Source organism: Perna viridis, chromosome 8 (genome assembly GCF_037379345.1).
Source record: "Perna viridis isolate PV_CMFRI_1.1 ecotype Kerala chromosome 8, ASM3737934v1, whole genome shotgun sequence".
Classification (NCBI taxonomy): Eukaryota; Metazoa; Mollusca; class Bivalvia; order Mytilida; family Mytilidae; genus Perna; species Perna viridis.
Window position 1 is genome coordinate 12,527,943 of NC_142452.1, and position 21,380 is coordinate 12,549,322.

The following is a 21,380-nucleotide window of genomic DNA, read 5'->3' on the forward strand; positions in this document are numbered from 1 at the left end:
ATGTCACTTTATCTTATTCGTATCCCTTTAAAATTATTCACGGTGCATGCCATATGATTACTGGATTTTTTGTTAGACGATAAGCGCGTAAATTGTTCACCTGTTTCCAGCTTAAAAAGACATTGAAGGTTTTTTCGGTCGCTGCCTTGCTTTGAACGCATTTTGTAACAGTGTTTGCATATTACTAGGTATGCTGAAAAATTACCTCTGTCAGGAAGTAACTGGAAAATATATTCTAATGAACTTTTAAAGTAAGTTGGTCTGTTTTCTCATTAAGCAAAATTTAATATATGCAATAAAAGGCATTTTAACGAATAACAATGTTAAACTTCTTATTGATCGAAATTGGTGAACGTGTAGCTAAGTAGATTGGCTCAATATTGTTTTTTTTATTATTTCAATGGTAAGGGTCTTCTTGTATCATCGTCCTACAATGTTTGTTGACTCCTGGACATTACACAAAAATGAAAAGATTCATTTGAAAAAAAAATAAGTGATAAAACCTTACAAAAATACCAGAAAAAACAATCTTTTCAAAACTTCTTATACCTTATACTGCCACTTCACACTATACTTAATACAATGTTTTTAATTTCAATATTCTATTTTTATACTGTTTGAAACATGCAGATTGTATAAGCCGAGAAATTTAAATAAAATACATTTTTAGTAATGTTTGCCATCAGCATTTGAACAAGGTACTAAAGTGTATTTATTATGTATGTAACTGTACATTCAATGTCCACCACGTTTTGTCTTATTATAAAATTCAATTTACAGACTGGACAATATTAAACTTTAGATCTGCTTATTATTTTGTAAATCGTTCAGTGAAGTTTATATTTGTTTGAAAGTGACAATACCTAATGAACTAGTGGAACCTTAATATTAGGTTTTTTTCCTGAACGTATGGTTGGTGTCAGTAGAATGATGAATGACACTTAAGTGTACATGTAAGTATTAATTTGTAAAAATCAGGCTAAATGGAAAAAAGACTAGAATGTAATGTCACTCAAAGAAGCTTTATCTATTTGAAAAGACCATCATTTGATCTCTCCATCACTGCAATTGCCTTGACTTGTTTCTATTTTTTATAGAATATTAGCAAAAAAGAGGTTTTTGACTGAGTTATCTGCCCTTGTAATGTTTATTTTACAGTGCATTTCAAAGAAATTATAACTAAATTTACCAACATAATAAGTAAAACTTTTTTTCTATTTCACCGATTCTGATGGTGCAGATAGTGAAATTTCACATTATAAAAAGTAGTCTTTTTATACCATGATTCACCATCCGCCTGTTTCTTACAGAAGGTTACAGACCACCAATTCAACCAATGAGCATTTGGAACGTACGCAAAAATAGTCCTACGCAGAAATTACCCCTGTTCCTCATAGTGCTGTGAAAAAAGTTCTCATCTTATTTAAAAAAATTAAACAGTTTCTGAAAGGAAAAACATTTCTGTACATTTTATAGGTGCATTTTGCTTCTTGTGATGTGAGGCCCAATCTCCATAATGATTTTTAAATATACCCCTATCTTGTGAAAACACTGGGATTTCCCATGCTATTTATAGACCCTTCACTTCTGGTGACCAGTACTGCACTGCAAGTCTGCTAACCCCACATGCCATTCTGAGGATTGTGAGCTGACATATGTAGAATCATGCTGATATATAGTCCTCTGCAGGTTAAAGTTAAGGTAAAGTCCAGAGAAGCCATTGAATATTGTGAAATTAGCATAGAAGCCTATGGAAAGTGGAATTGGTGGTTTTTAGCCAGAAGCTGACACTTGATCATTATTGTACAAAACGTTTGTAGGGAACATTTTGTCAATTTAAATAGGTATAGAGTTATTTCATTATGATATACTACATATCAATCATTTGCTACTAAACTTGTTTAGATGATAAGCTACCGCATGCGTTTTAGCTATATTGGAAGACAAAACTTTTAAAAATAATTATTTGTAAATTGGTGATCATTTTGTGTTTGATACGTCTTTAAACTGCCGCGACGTTTGAACTTTCAACAACTCCAAGTTAAAACAGAAAGAATGTTTTATTTGTGCATTTGAGTTTAAGAAAACGTGCCTATCAACAACTGGTTGAGGAAAGAGAATGATACACTTCGGAGTAGATCTTTCGTTAAATAATGTTTGACATTTTGACAAGGTATTGTCTCAGAAGAAGTAACAAGCTAATGCACGTATTCATATCCATTTATTTCAAAACTCTAAACCTGTCTAACTTTGGATTGATCTGTAGTCCTATAAAATATCACACAAATCATTGTAAGATGTCATGATAATTCACAGTGATACAGTATAAAACACATGGTTATGAAGTACGGAATATTTTGACCTTTTCAATGACCACGTATAGAAGAGGAACAATGAATGGAACCATGATTCCAACGGATTCTTCAATGTCCCAGTCAATTTACTTGTTATGTCAATTTTAAAACGCCCAAACGTAAGGCGATCGCTCCACATCATACATGTATCTCGAAACTTGAGATATTGCATTGAAAATAAATATGTGTCTTAAGTACATATTTCAACAATAAGACTTCAAATTGAATTGATATTGTTCCTGTATGTACAAACAACATAAAAGTAAAATTTAAGTATGACAAAGTAAACACTCAAATAGCGAGATATCCCTAAAATCGAATAAATGTTTAATGACGTTTTCAAGAGTAAAAACAATCTTATGTTTTGTCATTTGATTTGACGACGGCTTTTGTTACATCATTTTCTCTTTAGAGTTTCGTTTCATATGTAGTTTCTACTTTTCTATAAATACTACATTTACACGTTTGTTAGTCTAAATCTCCAGTATCCCTCGCTGCCTATATTTAATTTACATCTATGTCTGAAAGTAATTCAAATTTTTTGTTTTCAAACGTCGATCTTTGTCGAACCTCGAGATTGAGGACTTCAAGGGTAAACCACCTGACTGTTCTTGCAAAACCTCTCCATTCAAATATGGTCCTTCTGGTCACGTCGTTACGGGAGATTTAACCATTATCGAAAACGAATCTCTGCGTAATATCCTTTCTAAAGGTCCCAAGTACCGTGAACCACCCTCCATAAATTGGAATTATAACTTTAAAGTTCTTATGGATGCTGTCGATGACTATGCAAGAAAATGGATAAAACGAGAACAAGAAGATATTGATTCTCTGTCAGAGTGGTTAAAGGGCGTGATGTCTTTAATTTTGAAACGAATGAAAGTTTTAAGTAGGTCAATGAGTACCAAGGCTACATCAGTTTTCAAAGACCCCGTTGTAGCAAAAATATTGTCTACTATACATGACAAATATGTTGTCGTACCAGCAGACAAAGCCCAAAACAACATTGTTTTTGTCTGCAAAACGTTTTATATCCAATGTTTATTATCAGAGGTTGACGTAGAAAATAATAGCAGTGATAAGACCTACAGTGCTACCACTCTCTCCAAAAAAGAGATTGTGGAAAACCATAAATCTGTGCTATCCTCTTTTGGTCTCTCTACCAAGGACGATTGTGATTTACCGTCTATGTACTGGATTCCTAAATTTAATAAGAACCCATACAAACAACGTTTCATAGCTGGATCTGCAACATGTACCACCAAATCTCTTTCAAAACATTTAACTTCTATACTCACAACTGTCAAAGAGGGTCTACAGTCCTACCACAACACTTGTTACTCCCGTAGTGGTATTAATTCAATGTGGATCCTGAAAAATTCGAAAGATTTTTTGGAGACAATCAGTTCAAGACTATTATCTGCATATAATAACATTAAAACCTATGATTTTTCAACACTGTATACTTCTATTCCCCATACTCAGTTAAAATCCGGACTTAAAATCATTATACATCGTTGTTTTTTCCAAATAAGATGGTACACCTAGATACAAATATATAGTTCTTGGTAGAGATTCCTCATACTTTGTAAGAAATAATTCCAAATCATCTTCCAAATATACAGAGGAAGATATTTACAAAATGCTGGAATTTTTAATTGACAACATATTTGTCCAGTGTGGTGGACGTGTTTTAAAACAAACGGTCGGCATTCCAATGGGAACAAATTGTGCTCCTTTACCTGTTGACCTATTCCTTCACTCTTATGAGGCTGCCTTTATAGTTGATCTGATCAGAAAGAAAGAATATCGTTTGGCTAGATCCTTCAATCTCAGATTCCGCTATATAGATGACGTATTATCTTTAAACAATCCTAATTTCGGGTATTTGATACATCGCATCTACCCAAAAGAACTTGAGATAAAGGATACTACAGACACTGTGAAGTCAGCCTCATATCTTGACCTACACTTAGAAATCGATGGTAAAGGAAAACTATTGACCAAACTTTACGACAAACGTGATGACTTTTCATTCAGAATTATCAAATTTCCTTTCATCTGTGGCAACATTCCTTCGGCTCCTGCGTATGGAGTGTTCATATCACAACTCATACGTTATGCCAGAGTTTGCCGAAACTACGCAGACTTTTTGTATCGCACTAGAACTCTAACAAATAGGCTTCTGGAACAAAGTTATGTTGCTACAAGATTGAAGCCATCACTACAGAAGTTTTATGGCCGTTATCATGAACTCGTGGATCGTTATGGTGTATCCATCTGCACCATGAAAACTGATTTATTCCACTGGTCATAGTCTTCTTTCCCCCTTACCCTACCGGTGCACCTGGTCCATGCTCCCAGTTTTTAGTGGAGTCCGAGTTGCTCATTTACTTTTGTTATTTTGTATGTATGATTTTAGTTACTTTATGTTCTTTGTTGTGTGTGTCTGTTTTCAATGTCTGGTCTTTGTCCCTGGATTACATTCTTTTGATTACCGCTATAACCTTGTTCCCTTGATTACTCTTTCTAATCAGCACTTTTTAAAGAAGTAATATTTTAATTTCAATATTTCAAAAGGCAAAGTGGTTAGGTTATTGCTTTGCAGATGTAACACTATATCAGTATTCGGCAAAAATTCGAAAAACTGCTACTACATGAGTACATTCGATAAGCAGATTTGTATACATGCTAAACAATATATAATTTCATCTGATATATTTTTGTTGTTTTGTTTTTGTACATATATATTGAAAACAAATTCATGATTAGGAACGCCTTCAAAAGATGTAAAACAGTGTTTCTTATTACATTTTGTGGAGTTGGGCAGGTTTCTTGGGGCTAATATTTTTGCGATGAACCATATCCAAATTCTCCACCAACTCCGCCTATACTGTCGATCCCGCCGATTACTACTGGCCATCCTCCGATAAAACCACCTCTTCCTGCTCGATATCCACCACCTCCAACAATTAACCTTCTACAGCAGGTATTCTATTTAGGGTTTTTGAAGAGTTCTGTTAGACGACATTTCTTATCCAATATTATCTCTCCTTTTCCACAGAACGGTCTGCAGGTACACCACCAACGACCTTAAACAATTGAGCATAGTTAAAGAAATTTGACAACAGTTCATTTATAAAAGGATTTTTAGAAAGTTAACAAATGCAAGAGTTAAGATTTCAGATGAAGCATCATTGACTGAATTATTTCTTATATTTTTCATGGTATAAGTAAGCCAACGTTTAACACTGTTTCTTTTACGGAAGTGATTCTCAAATAATACATGTCTGACATATCTTTTTGTACATCTCTGAAATGAGAATAATTTTGCTATTCAGAGTTGGTGTATTATTTCAATATGTCAAAAGTTCAGCCAACAGTATTTTTGTACTTATCACGATCTGCTATCATATTCCCCTAAACACAAATCGATAATAAACGAAAGTCATAAACACAGCATATGTAACACAAATGTTGAAGAAAGACACAAATGTCTCAAAAAGCGATATATTAAAATTATTAACGAGCATTTTTACAGAAAAAAATGAATGTTTCATTTTTTTTACATTGTGCTGGTCATATCAGTTTTATGTTACTTACCACCTTTACCTCCACCTCCACTTCCACCGCTACCGAAGCCTCCAAATCCTCCACCAATGTAAACAAGACCTGGTCCCCCGCCTCCATATCCACCGCCTACATTATCACCTCCGTGGCTTATGGTGGCCGTTGTAAAGGCAACAGTAGCCAACACAATGACGAATTTCATGCTTGCAAACTTCAGGAAGTGTGCAGACGAAGCATTGAGTGGTGCTTTTAAACAAGATTCGATTATTTTTAAAAATAAAAACCGATATGGTTTAAATCAATTAATCGGTTTTTTTCTTGATTTTTATCCTGTTTTTTTTTCTTTTTTTTTCGTTTTGTTTTTGGTTTGGATGAATTGATGGATATTGACATGCTTCAATGTAAAAAATATATTAACAATTTTGTAATCGTGTTCCTCTTCAATCAAGTAAACACAGGGTGAAATTAGTAAAAGTGAAGTTTATTCAGCAAATATAATGTATTCAATCAAAACTACAATTAGCATTTTTGTATATACATACATATCCATTTTTTGATAGTTCTTGTGGGTTTGTCTTAATGTTTATTTATTATATCTGTTTGTTTGTTGTCTTCGTTTGGTTATATTTAGACTTTACATTGCGAAGAAAAGAAAAAAACAAAGAAAACGAAGAAACAATTCAACAAACCAACAACAACAACTGTTCTAACCCAGAAATGATGATAACATTTCAGATTTTCTTCTGGAAAATCACTGATCAAATGGCTTGAAACTGAAATATGATGTGAATGTTCCTTATAAGGTAATTATCAATAGTTATTATTTTGGTGCCCTTTGGTGAGTAAGTCCCCGGTTAGAAATTTCAGTGTGTCGTATTGATGTTTATATTTCGTTGTGTTGCTGAAACTAGTTGATGTGAAACTAGATATTTATTGTTCTGATAATCGAAACAATGTAAGACTGATGATTGATATAGTGTGATTTTGAAGGTGGTTTGTTCGGTCATGATTGGATGTAATTTTGATTCTGTGGGCAAGGTATAAAGTACCAACCTGAAACGGTAGTAAGCCGCTTTACTCTCTGTTAAAGATCCTTGCTCATCCTTTTGGTTGAGTATTGTCAGGTACTTACATATATCAGTCTGAATTTTGTATGGATCTTATTGTATACCGGGCAACTGTCATGTTTATCTCCGTAAATATAAAAATGGCTGTGTGCTACGGTATTTGTTGCTTGGGTTGGACAAAAATGTTATTTTGTCACCTTAGTGGGGGATTGTAACAAATTTGAGTTATCCTTCTTTGGATAATGTCAAGATCTATTTATATAGAGTGTGAAGGTTCTTGAACAGGTGACTAGTAGAAAACCTGTTCCACTAGATATTTTTAGATCTGCCAGGTAGTCAGGTGTTGAACCTGATCAGTTTGCTACTGGACAGTTGTTGAAGGCAGATGTTTATGAGTATTTAGTTTGGAGGAATTATTGTCAGAGATGCATATTTCCACATCAGGAATGATATTGACATAGGATATATTCAGTGGGTGTCGTCATGCTCATCAGGGTGATATGAACTCCATGGTAAAATATTATTTACAACCCCACCCATTTTTATATTTGAGAATTTCGCGTGGATTATTTCTGGTTTTCGGTTTGTCAGTTTTTAAAATATGGCGTGTACGGTTGTCAGGTTTGTATTATTGGCGGTTTTCATTATGTAGATATGAAATAGACTTTTGTTCCTTTCACAGGGGACTATGGTTAGAGTTGGCCTTTGTATCCATGTATGATGTACAGCTATAATTTGGAAGATATATTTACATAGAGCTGATTACAGCTGTGTTACATGGAAACTACTCGGAATTACAAGAATTACAACTATCAATCGGTAGTTACACAGAAATCTACAGAATTGACATTCTGAAAAATTAAATTCATGCCATTGACCAGATTTTCAACTGAAGAAAGGAAGTCATGGAACAGATTTGTTAAGAGTGCTAAATCGACATATTGTAAAAGATTTGCTGCAGTATTTTAGCATGTTGTCTCTTCAGTTTTTCCTTATTCTGTAGAAGAAATTATGGAATTTATAACATCAAAATCTGAAACTGATTGTGCATCTAAGACGTCAAGCTCTTTACCTGAATGTACAATTGACCCTTTTCTTCAGGCATATATTCATGTTGAATCTTGTCGCCACAAACGTCAAATTTTATCCTTCCTTACCCAGACAATGTCATTTAAAGATATTATGTATATACATCCTGATATGACTCACGGTAAATGCTATGCAGCTAAATAAACATGCCACAATTGTAGGACCAGGTCTTTAAATACCTGCGTCTGTAACAAAAAAAAATGGACTCCGTGAAACTTGACAACTTTCTTGACTTTATTACATCTGAACACATTGTACGTGATGTGCATTTTGAGGAAAGGAAGGTCAAGATGTAAGATGGAAATAAAAATGTAGTACACTAGATTAGAGCAAGTGGTTTCGTTCATCAATACGAAGCATTTTGTGCAGAAAATAAGATATTTCTTTTGGATATAATACTATATTTGTTACTTTAGTTTTTAGCTTGGCCTTTTGACCTAATTTAATGCAGCTTTTGCCTCCGTGCATAAGGCCAAAAAGGCAAAACGAAAACAATATGTTTGTTTAGGGTTTCATATAAAAAAATGGCGAAGAATTGTGGGATTTGTTTTTACAAATCATAATTTTAAACTGATAATTCTTTCAATTAACATCCCCATTTGAGTTGTAAAGTGAGAGGGTGTCCTTCCAGCCGCCCATATCAATTTTTTTGTCACGGCTTTTTCTACAATTACTGGATGGAATGATGAGATATTCAATACTAGCCAGTAAATTACTAGATATTATGCCTTGTACATGATCTCCTCTGGTTCTAGCTCATCTACTTCCTGTTTTCGAGGTCATTTGATATAGATTTTATGAGCATTGCTTTTAGTTTTTGTAATTATATTTTATATTTTATTACAAGCAAATGCTTATAGAAATATTTATTTATAGGTGAAAGTACAATGTATAGAATTCTTGCATAATGTGAGGCTAAAGTAAGAACAAGCTTGAAAGGGCCTCATTAGTTTGTTAATGAGGTTACATGTAGTAGTGCATTCACTACAATAATAAGATATAAAAGGATTTATGTAAGTATTATGTAAACAAATGCAATAGTTCAGATTTCAGCTGAAGGATATCTTATTTCGAATTCCAGTAGTTTTCATTGTATAAGTAAGCCAATGTTTAAAACTGCTTCTTATATGGAAGTGCTTCTCAAGTACTGCTAATTCGACATATCTTTTTATACATTTTCTAAATGTGGAGCATTTCAAAAAATACAAATCGATGAAATACGAGAGTTTTGAGAGATGAAACACAGCGTATGTGACACAAAGTGATGCACAGAGACAAAAAACGGATATAAAAGTGATGTTTCACTTTTACATTGTGTTCGTTAAAAAAGTATTATGTTAATTACCAAATTAACCTCCTTCGCCACGTAGCCTTCAATCGCTAATTAAAACAAGACTGCCTCCGTATCCACCGCCTACCTCCGTGGCTTACGATGGCCATTGAAAAAGCATTAGTAGGAAACCTCAGGAAATGGTGTGCAGACGGAGCATTTAAGTGCTGTTAATAAAGATTTTCAATTATTTTTAAACATTAAAATTTAAGCAGACATGGTGTTAAGCTTTACAATTATGAAATCGTGTTCCTCTTCAATCAAGTAAACAGAGAGAAAAAGTTTGAAAAAGTGGAGTTTATGCAGCTTTTTTTTCAATGAAGACTACAATTAGAAACCTTTTATTGTAGTTCATTTCTCCATTCATTATATTTGTCATTGTAGGTTTATTTAATTGTTTGTTTCTTTTTATTTGTTTGTTTATTCTCTTCGTTTGATTTGGACTTTACATTGTCTATTAATGAATCGTTTTCAATGCTTCATAATTGCATTACACGTTTTTTTACATATATTATATATCATAGGTAAACATTTATACGGGTACTCAAATTGCATGTATAACTTTTAAAATATATACATTAAGTATAGCTATGAAAAACATCAGAATATCAAGACTATCAAATTTAAGGGCCCATCCATACAAAACTTTTAAGTCGTTGAGAGGTTTCAAATTTAGTCGCTCTCCTGGTCAGCCCCTTCTCTTCATTTATTTCAGTGGTCTATTAGTTAATCGCTCTAGACAACTCAACTATGCAAAAATAATTACACAAAATAGTAAGTAATATTAATTACTTGTCTGATACTTCTTCACCAGCATATTTAAAACATGAACATAAGCACATGACGTAAATGCCTGGCGTTTCCGACGGAGAACATCTAAAAATTATGGGAGAAACCGTAAAGAGCTTCAGTGGTGTAAAGATATAGTCAATATGTAATATACATATAAAAAGTATAATAAGGAGTGGGAACTTTACAATCTAAATATACGAATATGTGTAGACTACTAAATTCAAATAAAAAAAATCACTATCTTTTTTGTTGTTGCAAATTTGATGTTTTCTACTCCTACAATCATTCTTATATATAAACAGTTTTACGAGAAGTTTATCATGAAGTCCAGATTTCGTACAACTTTCTTAAATAACCCTTTCGTTTTAACGTATATTCACCCATACTTAAATAGGGGTTCATGTACAAAACTGTAAGAAATTAGAGCTCATTTTAGGCGCATTGAATAATTGAAATTAACGCAATAACAAACATGAGTACCGGAAGTCGCAGAGACATGTGACTACGTCCATACACATAAGGATCACTTGACCTTGTAAATAGTAACAAAGTTAAGGTTACAAATCTCACTTTTTGAGACACTTTTACTGTCATAACTTTTCAACAGTGCGTCGTACTGTTGTAAACTTTGACTCAAATGTAGAGATCACCAAGAGGGTTATTTCATATGAGGCATATATATGCAGTTATCCCGTGTCATTTTCTCAATTTCAAGTCTTGAAGTTTGCAGTGAGAAAGCTTTTTAGCGCTATTTTACCTTTGACCTAGGATGCAAATGAAAGGTCACATAAACTAAAGATCACTGGAGAAGTTCACATGTCTCTACGACTTCTAGTTCGTAGAAATATAAATTGGCAACGTAAGGTCAGAATATGTCGAGGCGGACTATGAAACATCGGCAATAAAAGGGAAATTATTTCTCTAAGGGATGATGTATCCTTAGCACCCTCAACCTGTGAAAGCTCTTAGAAAGATATCTGCCCGAACAAAAAAAAATAAATAAAAAACATACGAAAAACAATAAGGTTTTTTCGATCTTATTAGGAATCCCAATATTTTGTCAAGCAGGAAACAGGAACCAATGTAACTTTCAGTTTTATGACAATATATTTTTTTCCAAGTTTTGTTAGTGTTTTCTGTACGTTTGTTTGAATTAGTTTTGTAATTTAACTAAGCTAAACTACCAATAAAGCGATGCAGTCTTCGACAATTCACATCAAAACAAAGCAAAAAATCAATTAAAAGAGGTTTTTTTCACTGCACAGAAAGATAAAAGCATGAATTATGGAAATGGAGTAACCATATAATCAGTTTTTGACATCATTTCTTAATATAAGAAAAGAAATCGACAAACAAAGCGTCAATGTTAAGCTGTTTCGATTGTTCCTCTGGTTTTAAAAATGTGTTCACTAATGAAACTAGGACAATCTCATATTAATCTCCCTTAGTTTTGACATTAATTGTCAGATGTACAATCAAAAGAAATTCACATTTCCTTGTACTTGGTCGTCGTTTAAGAAACAAGAACATGACGACAATACATATTTTCAGACATGTGCGTCGACAAATCTATTAATTCCGATTGGAAATTCAAGATGAAAGGCTAACTAATTGATGTACAACATAAGATGTTTGATAAGAGTGAACCTTGAAACCTTACCTTTCAATAATGCCAGATCATTTTTATCACTAGAATTAAGCTCCTTTTTTTCTTTTATTTAAACCTGTGGCTGATTCAAATGATTACTTCCACTTTCTCTTACCATTTACACTCAGTGTGTCTTTGAATGGTAACAAATCGAAATTAAATTAAAGAAATAGTCCGAGATTTTTTAAAACTATTTAATGTCAGTTGGAAATAATATCCGCATTAATTAAACGTTGTACAAAAGATTTCACTATATCCAGGTTTTACATGCCTGATAACAAAATTTGTTTGGAATAATATGCACACGGACACTCAAGGGGCCCTGTTTAAGCGTCGGGTCTAGGCATAGGTGAGGACTTGTTCTTTATTGCTTTAAATCTATACAAAATAACACTAATTATTGGATTAATAATGGAAATACAATTCATTTGGTATTAATTGATGCAAGTTATTTGATGCAAGTTTGGTATTCTGAACTGTAGGTCGTTTATAAAAGGTTATTCAGTTATCGTGAGAATCGTACCGTAACTGTTCTTGTGTAATATGTGTATATTTCATATGATAAAATATAAAGAGAAAACAACGATTTTAAGTACAAAACACTTCAAACGACAAATAGCAAACAAGCTGAGACAGAAACAACAAATACCATGAAGAGATAAACCGATATAATATCAGAACTATATGTTTTTCCGCCATAGTTTAATTCATTTCACACTGAAATTGAATATCATTAAATTGTGACGTTTGATCATAAAAGTGAGAGCAATCCACTATATACCTTCTACTCTGATTGATTGGCCCCGTGCAGGTCCGGGTGTTAAAAGAATAGGCCTGTAGCAGTGCTAAGCCTGTCGTATAAGGCGACTAAATAGTGCTCAGAAACCTAGCCGGGGGCTAGGCGCTCTGCCCACAGAGCAACTGGGGTGTGTGCCCCAGGTGGTGGAATGGGGTATCCCTGGCGTGTTACATGCTGGGGTTGTCAGGCAATAATACGGAAAACCTGACCGCAAACCATAGTGGTGCACCGTGTTGGACGTTGCACGTTCCTCGCACGTTAAAGAACCCTGCTGTGGTATTCGATAGGAGTAGGAACCTTTGCGCTCCGCCACAGGAGGCTAAATTGTCCGACCTTACCCTTCCCCCCTTTTTCCAGTGGCAATCAAAATTTGTCGACCCTATTATCCTTGTGACCCATCCTTTCTTTTTTTTTTATTTCATGTTCATTTTATCATCCATTTCATGTTCATTGTCTGAATATAGCTGAAATATTGCTGCTCGGACGTTAAATCCCAACAAACAAACAATCTACTCTGATTGTAACCTTATTGGAGTTATCATTTTTTTTATAAATTCTTTTGTTCCGAGTATCGTTTGATTTATATGTGTTGTATAAGTAACAAGGGAATTTTATTACTCTATAAAGTGTTACTATTGTTCAAAATATATATCTATTTAATTCAAGACTGCATCACGGATAATTTATTGTGTTATGAAAAACAATCGTTAAACAGATAATATTATTTTTATGCAAATTGCTCAAGGATTATACATGTATAGTAGACACAACGATAAATGTAAGACAATTGTTCCAAGTCTGTATGTTCACTGATAAGAAAAGAAAGTTAAAATGTGACTGTTAAGGTGTATTCAAGGGAACCAAGGTTATAACGGTAATCAAAAGAATGTAATCCAGGGACAAAGACCAGACATGGAAAACAGTCATACACAATAAAGAACATAAATTAACTAAAATCATACATACAAAGTAACAAAAGCAAATGAGCAATTCGGACTCCACTAAAAACTGAGAGCATGGACCAGGTGCATCGGTAGGGTAAGCTTCCTCTGCTTTTCTAGATACACCCGCTGAGTTGTTCACAAAAAGTCAACGAAAGAGGAAATGAAAACTATGACACGTTGAACAAATAAGTTTTCATGGCGCAGATGGATACACCATAAAGTTCCACGAGTTCGTGATGACGACCATAAAACTTTTGTAGCAACATAACCTTGCTCCAGAAGCCTATTTGTCAGAATTCTAGCGTGATACAAAAGTCTGCGTACTTTCGACAAGCTCTGGCATATGAATTTAACTTATATTCAAATTATTTTCTTTTTCGTTAAATTTGACATAAGTATCAACGACAACTAATTTTCAATTACAAGTATTAAGAGTAGAATGGTGAAAGACATCTGGTAATTATATCCAGACCATACAATGCAGGAGACGCCAAAAGGAAATGATGACGTATTTAATTATCATATAATATTAGGAAAAATAAGATGTTTTGACACATGGTCGATATATCAACGAGATTTACAGTCATTTGTGGCTAACATATTTGCAGGAATTTTTCAAAACGATGATAGTATAAAGACTCACTTAAGATCTATCATACAACACACATAGAACTCAGTTTCTATCATTAAGTTCTATAAAAGACACTAATGTATAGTGAGCACAAATTTTATTCGTTGGTTAAAAACTCAGTCTTTAAATAAGTACGAAAGCATGAATATAACGGTTTGCCTGATATTCAACATGTGTGCATCTGATCATTAAATATGTTCATTTTTTTCAATACTTATGTGAATAAATGTTAATGCAGCTATAATCATTGTTTGACGATTTTTGGGTGTAACTTTCATCCATTTACAAAGTTTAGTACTGAAAAGTAGGTTATGAATATCTTCTTGACGGAATAAATCAATTTTGAATATCAAAAACAATTGAATGACAATATAAGAGAAGATAAAAAGATAAGAGAAGATATCCGCATTAGTAAGAATTATCTTCCATTTTCTAGGTTCTTTTGAAAGGACACAAAAAAGACTTTTGAGTATACTGTAAAAATTGAATTTAAATCCATATTGTTTTTTTTTTCAGTGTTCAACAAATTTTCTAGGCAAGGTTGTCAAACATTATTTAATCGTTATGTATTCTAATTCGTTTTCATTGCCATTCCTTATTTTTAAAAGACTGAAATATCAGTCTTTATAAAATCAGACATGAAATGATTCATGCATGGCAAAACCCATCAAATTCACTTTTATTCCTAACTCAGTAATAGTTACCGATCACATACCAAGTCTTTGTCATTAGGTTGTTGCATTTTTATGCCATAATTGAAATAGGTAGTGTTTAAAATCGGCACTAAAAAAAGGTCGTCGTTCTTGCTATGGTTTATTTACATTGGAAAAAAATGATCGAAACTGAATGCTTTTGTATAATGAAAGAAATAAAATTACTTTTAATCCGTCCGAATGAATATCGTTATATTAGTTGGGTGGTGTTTCCAGCACTATTAATCATCTCTACCATCATAAATGTCTTACTTTTATATTGATTTGTATCTCAATGTCATTTTTTGTGTTGATGTATTTATAAACCGGAAATGGCTGGTATTGAAACCCTCATGCAAAATACGTCAGAAGTCAAGAAATCATAGTTTTGTGTTAGTTTGCATTTACCATTTTGTCGCTACTACTTTTAAGTCTGTGTAATTTTGCATAAATTTTGTTTGTATAACTTTTCTTGCTTCCAAATAGTCTTACGTAATAAATTTATTGGAACAAACATGTGTAATTACACTTTAAGTACCATTTTGTGAAACAATCAAGCAATGGTTGGCAAAATTTTGCAACATTCAATCTTTTTTGTATAACTTTTGTCGCTTCCAAATAGTCATACGTACTAAATCTATTGCAAAAAAATGTAATCACACTTTAAGTACCGTTCTTTTGAACAGTGAGGCAATGGTTAGCTCATCATAATCCTCCATTTAAACTTTTGTGCCTAAGTATATTAAATACAATTATAAATTATTTGGAAAACAACTGAAAAGCTATCTAAATATATCCAGAAGTATCTGCTACGTATATATATTTTTACTGCCTATATAGGGGAAAAGAGCAGGAAATTTTTTCCGCCATTATTCCATTGTAAATGACATGTAAAATTGACCTATCAACACCAACAAAACGCAATTTTTACATTATAAAAAAGTGTCACTTTGATGATTATATCTGGAGGTTATGAGGGATATTTACAAAATGCTTGAATTTTTGATCCACAACATATTTGTGCAGTGTGGTGGATGCGTTTTTCAACAAACGGTCGGCATGCCAATGAGAACAAATTGTGCTCCTTTACTTTCTGACATATTTCTTCACTCTCATGAGGCTGACTTCATAGCTGATCTGATCCGGAAAAAAGAATACCGTTTAGCTAGATCCTTTAATCTCAGTTTCCGCTATATAGATGACGTTTTATCTTTAAACAATCCTTAATTCGGGGATTTGATACATCGAATCTACCCCAAAGAACTTGAGATAAAAGATACTACAGACACTCTGAGTTTAGCCTCATATCTTGTCCTACACTTAGAAATTAATGGAAAAGAAACAATACTCACTAAACTTCACGAGAAACTTGATGAATTTTCATTCAGCATTGTCAACTTTCCTTGTGGCAACATCCCTTCGGCACCTGCGTATGGAGTGTACACATCACAACTCATACGTTATGCCAGAACTTGTAGACTTTTTGTATCGCCTTGGAATTCTAACATATAGACTTCTGCAACAGGGTTATGTTGCTACATGATTGAAGTCATCACTACAGAAGTTTTGTGGTCGTCATCATGAACTCTTGGATTGCTACGGTGTATCCATCTGCGCCACGAAAACAGATTTGTTCAACGTGTCAGTTTTCCTTTCTTCTTTCGTCTACCCCATACTTAACTTTTTATTAGCAACTCGGTGGTTGTTTCTAGAAAAGCAGAGGACGCTTACCCTACCCATGCACCTGGTCCATGCTCTCAGTTTTTAGTGGAGTCCGAATTGCTCATTTGCTTTTGTTACTTTGTATGTATGATTTTAGTTACTTATGTTCTTTATTGTGTATTTCTGTTTTCCATGTCTTGTCTTTGTCATTTGATCATATTCTTTTGATTACCGCTATATCCTTGGTTCCCTTGATTGCAGTTTTAGATAATGCAGTATAATCTGCAACTTATTTCATGTACCACACCTTACATCAATTACATCAATTTTGCTTGATTCTTAGACAGAGAAGTACTTTAAAGTTATGGAAAAGTAGACAAGACTTTCCTGTGCTTATTTATTAACAAAATGTCTTTTTTCTACAAGTCTGTCATCAATTCTGAAATAGAAAAGTAGAAAAAAAAAGTCAGATTATAATAAATTACAGAATAAAATGACCTAATTATATACTGAAATAAAATTCAACCTCAAGTTGTCAAGGACCCAAATGTGTAAATATTCAACTGAATTTTATATTCTAACTAAATCAAATTGATAAGTCAAATGCATTCGTGTAACAGTTTTTATTGAATCAACTGCTGGGAGGTGTTTAACAATTTATTAAATTTGGTGTTTTATCCCTATTCACAAACTGTTATGGTTTACAACGCAAAAGATAAAATTAATAAAACGGATGAATACAGGCATTATGAATTTTGATAACAAGAAAGGATCCTTTATGCATTTCCCTTCTAACCAGCACTTTTTAAAAGAAGTAATATTTTAAATTGAATTATATTTCAAAAGGCACAGTTAAGTTATTGTTTTGCAGATGTAACACTTAATTAGCATTCGGCAAAAATTACGAAAACTGCTACTGCGTGAGTACATTCAATAAGCAACTTTGTTTAAATGCTAAACAATGTATATGTGATAAATAAGTTCCACTGATATACTTTTGATGTGTTTATTTTTGTACATATATATTGAAAACAAATCAATGATAAAGAACGCATTTAAAAGATGTAAAACAGTATTTATTATCACCTTTTTTGGAGTTGGTTAGGTTTCATGGGGCTAATATTTTTGCGATGAACCATATCCAAATCTTCCCCCACCTCCACCTCTCCCGCCTCTCCCGCCGATCCCGCCGATGACTACTGGTCCTCCTCCGATAAAACCACCTGCTCCATATCCACCACCTCCAACAATTAACCTTCTACAGCAGGTATTCCATTTAGGGTTTTTGAAGAGTTCTGCTAGACGACAATTCTTATCCAATATTATCTCTCCTTTTTCACAATACGGTTTGCAGGTGCACCACCAACGACCTTAAACAATTGAACATAGTTAAAGACATTTGACAACAGTTCATTTATAAAAGGATTTTTAGAAGGTTAACAAATGCAACAGTAAAGATGTCAGATGAAGCATATCAGATTTTGAATTGTTTCTTATATTTTTCATTGTTCAAGATGGCCGACGTTTAAAAATGCTTGACGTGTTTGACATATCTTTTTGTACATATCTGAATTGTAGACCAATAAAAATAATTTTGCTATTCAGAGTTGGTGTAGTATTTCAACATGTCAAAAGATCAGCCAAAAGCATTTTTGTACTTATCAAGATCTGCTATCATGTTTCTAAAAAAAAAACACAAATCGATGATATAAAAGTTATAAACACAGCATATGTAATACAAATTTTACAAAGACATAAATGTCTCAAAAATCGATATATTAAAATTATTAACGTGCATTTTTACAGGAAAACATTGACGTTTCATTTTTACATTGTGCTTGTCATATCAGTTTTATGTTACTTACCACCTTTACCTCCACCTCCACTTCCACCGCTACCGAAGCCTCCAAATCCTCCACCAATGTAAACAAGTCCTGGTCCCCCGCCTCCATATCCATCGCCTACATTACCATAATGACCACCATCGTAGCTTGTGGTGGCCGTTGCAAAGGCAACGGTAGCCAACAGAATGACGAATTTCATGCTTGCAAACGTCGGGAAATGGTGTGCAGACGAAGCATTAAGTGGTGCTTTTAAAGAAGATTCGATTATTTTTAAAAATAAAAAACCGACATGGTTTTAATCAATTAAGCGGTTTGTTTCTTGTTTTTATATTTTTATTTTTGTTTTTGTTTTTGTTTTTTGTTTTTGTTTTTGTTTTTTTCGTTTTGTTTTTTTCGTTTGAATGGATTGATGAGTATTGACATATTCCAATATACAATTATGTAATCGTGTTCCTCTTCAATCAAGTGTACACAGGGGGAAATTTGAAAAAAAATAGAGTTTATTTAGCAAATACATTTTATTCAATCAAAACTACAATTAGAAATATCAATTTGTTTTATTGGTTTGTTTGTTGTCTTCGTTTGTTTGTTTTTTTTACTTTACATTGCAAAGAAAAAATAATTAAACAAATATCAAAAATTTGATATGAATTGATATAAAATATTTAATTTCCAATTTATTTGAGAGTTACTATAGACAATCAAAAATATATACGTCACAAGTGCTTCGGAATATATTTAGAAATCTTTTCCGTTGTTTTCCAAATAATTGATAATTGTCTTCAATATATTTCGGTAGATAGAACTAAATTGAGAATTATGATTTGCCAACCATTCCTAGTATTGCCCGATTGTTTCACAAAATGGTACTTAAAGTGTAATTACAATTTAATTTTTTTTTAATATATTTAGTACTTAAGACTATTTGGAAGCAACAAAAGTTATACAAACAAGATTTATGAAAAATTACACAGACTTAAAAGCAATAGCGAGAAAATGGTAAATACTAACTAACACAGAACTATGATTTATTGAGCACTGAAGTATTTTGCATTAAAGGTTTCAATATCAGCTTAGTCCGGTTTATAAATACTTCAACGCAGACCTTCTGATATAGATTTGTTTTTCACTGCGACGTAACGAATGTTCATTTGTTATATTGAGGAGCAGATTCCTCCGTGGTATGTAACTTCTGTAACGCCAATAACAAAATGATCAGTTATTTTTTTGTATCAGGGTCAGTACGCTGTGACAATCCTTATTGATATTTGTACATCAAATGAAAATGACTACCCGATTTATTAAGATATGTAGGCTGTTGTCTTTGAGAAGTTCACATTTACCTAATAAATTGCAATTTTTATCATAGTTTTTTATCAAAAACCCATGGATGCAATTGCGTCAGTCATTAATTATGTATGGCATTAATTAACCACAATATCTATGATGTAAACGTCTGACATTTTAGGTCAATTTTGAAAAATATGGATGAGTAAGAGTAATCAAAGGAACCAATGTTATAGCGGTAATCAAAAGAATGTAATCCAGGGACAAAGACCAGACATGGAAAACAGACATACACAACAAAGAACATAAAGTAACTAAAATCATACATACAAAGTAACAAAAGCAAATGAGCAACTCGGACTCCACTAAAAACTGGGAGCATGGACCAGGTGCACCGGTAGGGTAAGCGTCCTCTGCTTTTCTAGAAACACCCGCCGACATGTTGACAAATGGTGAAAGAATGCCAGACACCTACGACAATATGTTTAAAATACAAATCTGTTGAATTAAGTTATATTCGAACAGAACCTAATCTTCAACTGCCATACGGCACAAGGACTGTTACAAAAGTTGTCCTGATCTATTAGACAATTAAACGGGTTTTGTTACCATCAATGAATGATCGGCACTCAAACTATTGATTCAAAACTATTTCTGCAAAACGTTACATCCCTGTAATAATTCATATTTTAATATTTGATATGTTTATTTATTGCGGTTTAAATCCGATATATAGTCTAAGTTTCTATGCTGCTGGAAAAGGGAAACTATGAGCATGGACCAGCTACATCGGTGTGGTTAGCGGCCGTGCGTTGGTAACGTACATTTGTTTTAATCTTTATCATTGCCATATTGTTCTTATTTTTATTTCAAGTGTTAGCTAATTTGGATAGGACCAATTGATAAGAGGCTACTCTTCAAATCTACAAACATTTTCTCTATTTTGATTCTATTTGTATATTTATATCATTATCTAACAGATAACAAAAGCTACCACACCTAGATAAACCATGTAATTGTAATTGTTCATTATTTACCCTTAATAATAATTTACTAAAACAGTATTGGGTGTCATGACAAAGTGATACTATGGCTACTGACTATTCCGAAGTAAGACATTTTTTTTATTAATCACGCAGCTCGTTTCTGTTTGCAAGGTCTCACCCATTTTTTTAGTATATCATTTCGATAATTTGCTGGTTTGTTTGTGTTTTTTTTCTCTTTTTTTTTTGTCCTGCATTGTCAGACGATATAGACATACATGTAGTATACCTTTTATTATTCACATTAGCATTTATAACGAGAATTGATGAGTTGAACATGTCGAATAGACAACAATCCCACCGAAATGAAAAATGTCAGTTCAAGGCCATCTAAGGGTATTCAGTAAATAACGTGTTCGAGGAAACCTTCACACCACTGGGCAGGCTGCATCTGGCTCTTAACGTCATTAATTACAGGTAAAATAGTGAAATAGTACTAGTTTCCCCTATATGGTCCAACAACATAAAAAGTAAACTGAATGTGAAAACGAAGCAAAACATACAGTGACAAAAAATTCTTCACTTGAGACAGGCGCAAAAATACTTTGGCGTGATCACAACCATCCCCCCTTAAATCTGGCCATTGTGGAAATAATATTACACAATGCAACACACTAAATAAGTTCAA

The 21,380-nt window shown here is 33.1% G+C and overlaps 1 protein-coding gene and 1 pseudogene across 2 annotated transcripts; one reads left to right on the plus strand and one right to left on the minus strand.

The window, feature by feature from the left end:
* The first annotated feature begins 2 nt into the window (after positions 1-2).
* On the plus strand, positions 3-11,326 carry LOC148609379 (uncharacterized; annotated as a pseudogene). Its single transcript, XR_015924808.1, has 4 exons — positions 3-251; positions 6,556-6,727; positions 7,674-8,467; positions 8,954-11,326. The product of XR_015924808.1 is annotated as an uncharacterized LOC148609379 (transcript).
* A 5,635-nt stretch (positions 11,327-16,961) lies between these two features.
* On the minus strand, positions 16,962-18,643 carry LOC148609380 (uncharacterized). The gene is made up of 3 exons (XM_088540896.1): positions 18,444-18,643; positions 17,665-17,948; positions 16,962-17,017 (listed from the first exon to the last, which is right to left on the minus strand). The coding sequence occupies exons 1-2, from the start codon at positions 18,619-18,621 to the stop codon at positions 17,695-17,697; spliced, it is 432 nt and encodes a 143-aa protein (XP_088397022.1). The 5' UTR covers positions 18,622-18,643; the 3' UTR covers positions 16,962-17,017; positions 17,665-17,694.
* Between the last annotated feature and the right edge of the window lie 2,737 nt (positions 18,644-21,380).

Coding starts and splice junctions, on each gene's coding strand:
- LOC148609380 (XM_088540896.1), bottom strand. CDS start 18,621: ATGAAATTCGTCATTCTGTTGGCTACCGTTGCCTTTGCAACGGCCACC. Junction 17,949..18,443: donor TGGAGGTGGAGGTAAAGGTG/GTAAGTAACATA, acceptor CAATTGTTTAAG/GTCGTTGGTGGTGCACCTGC.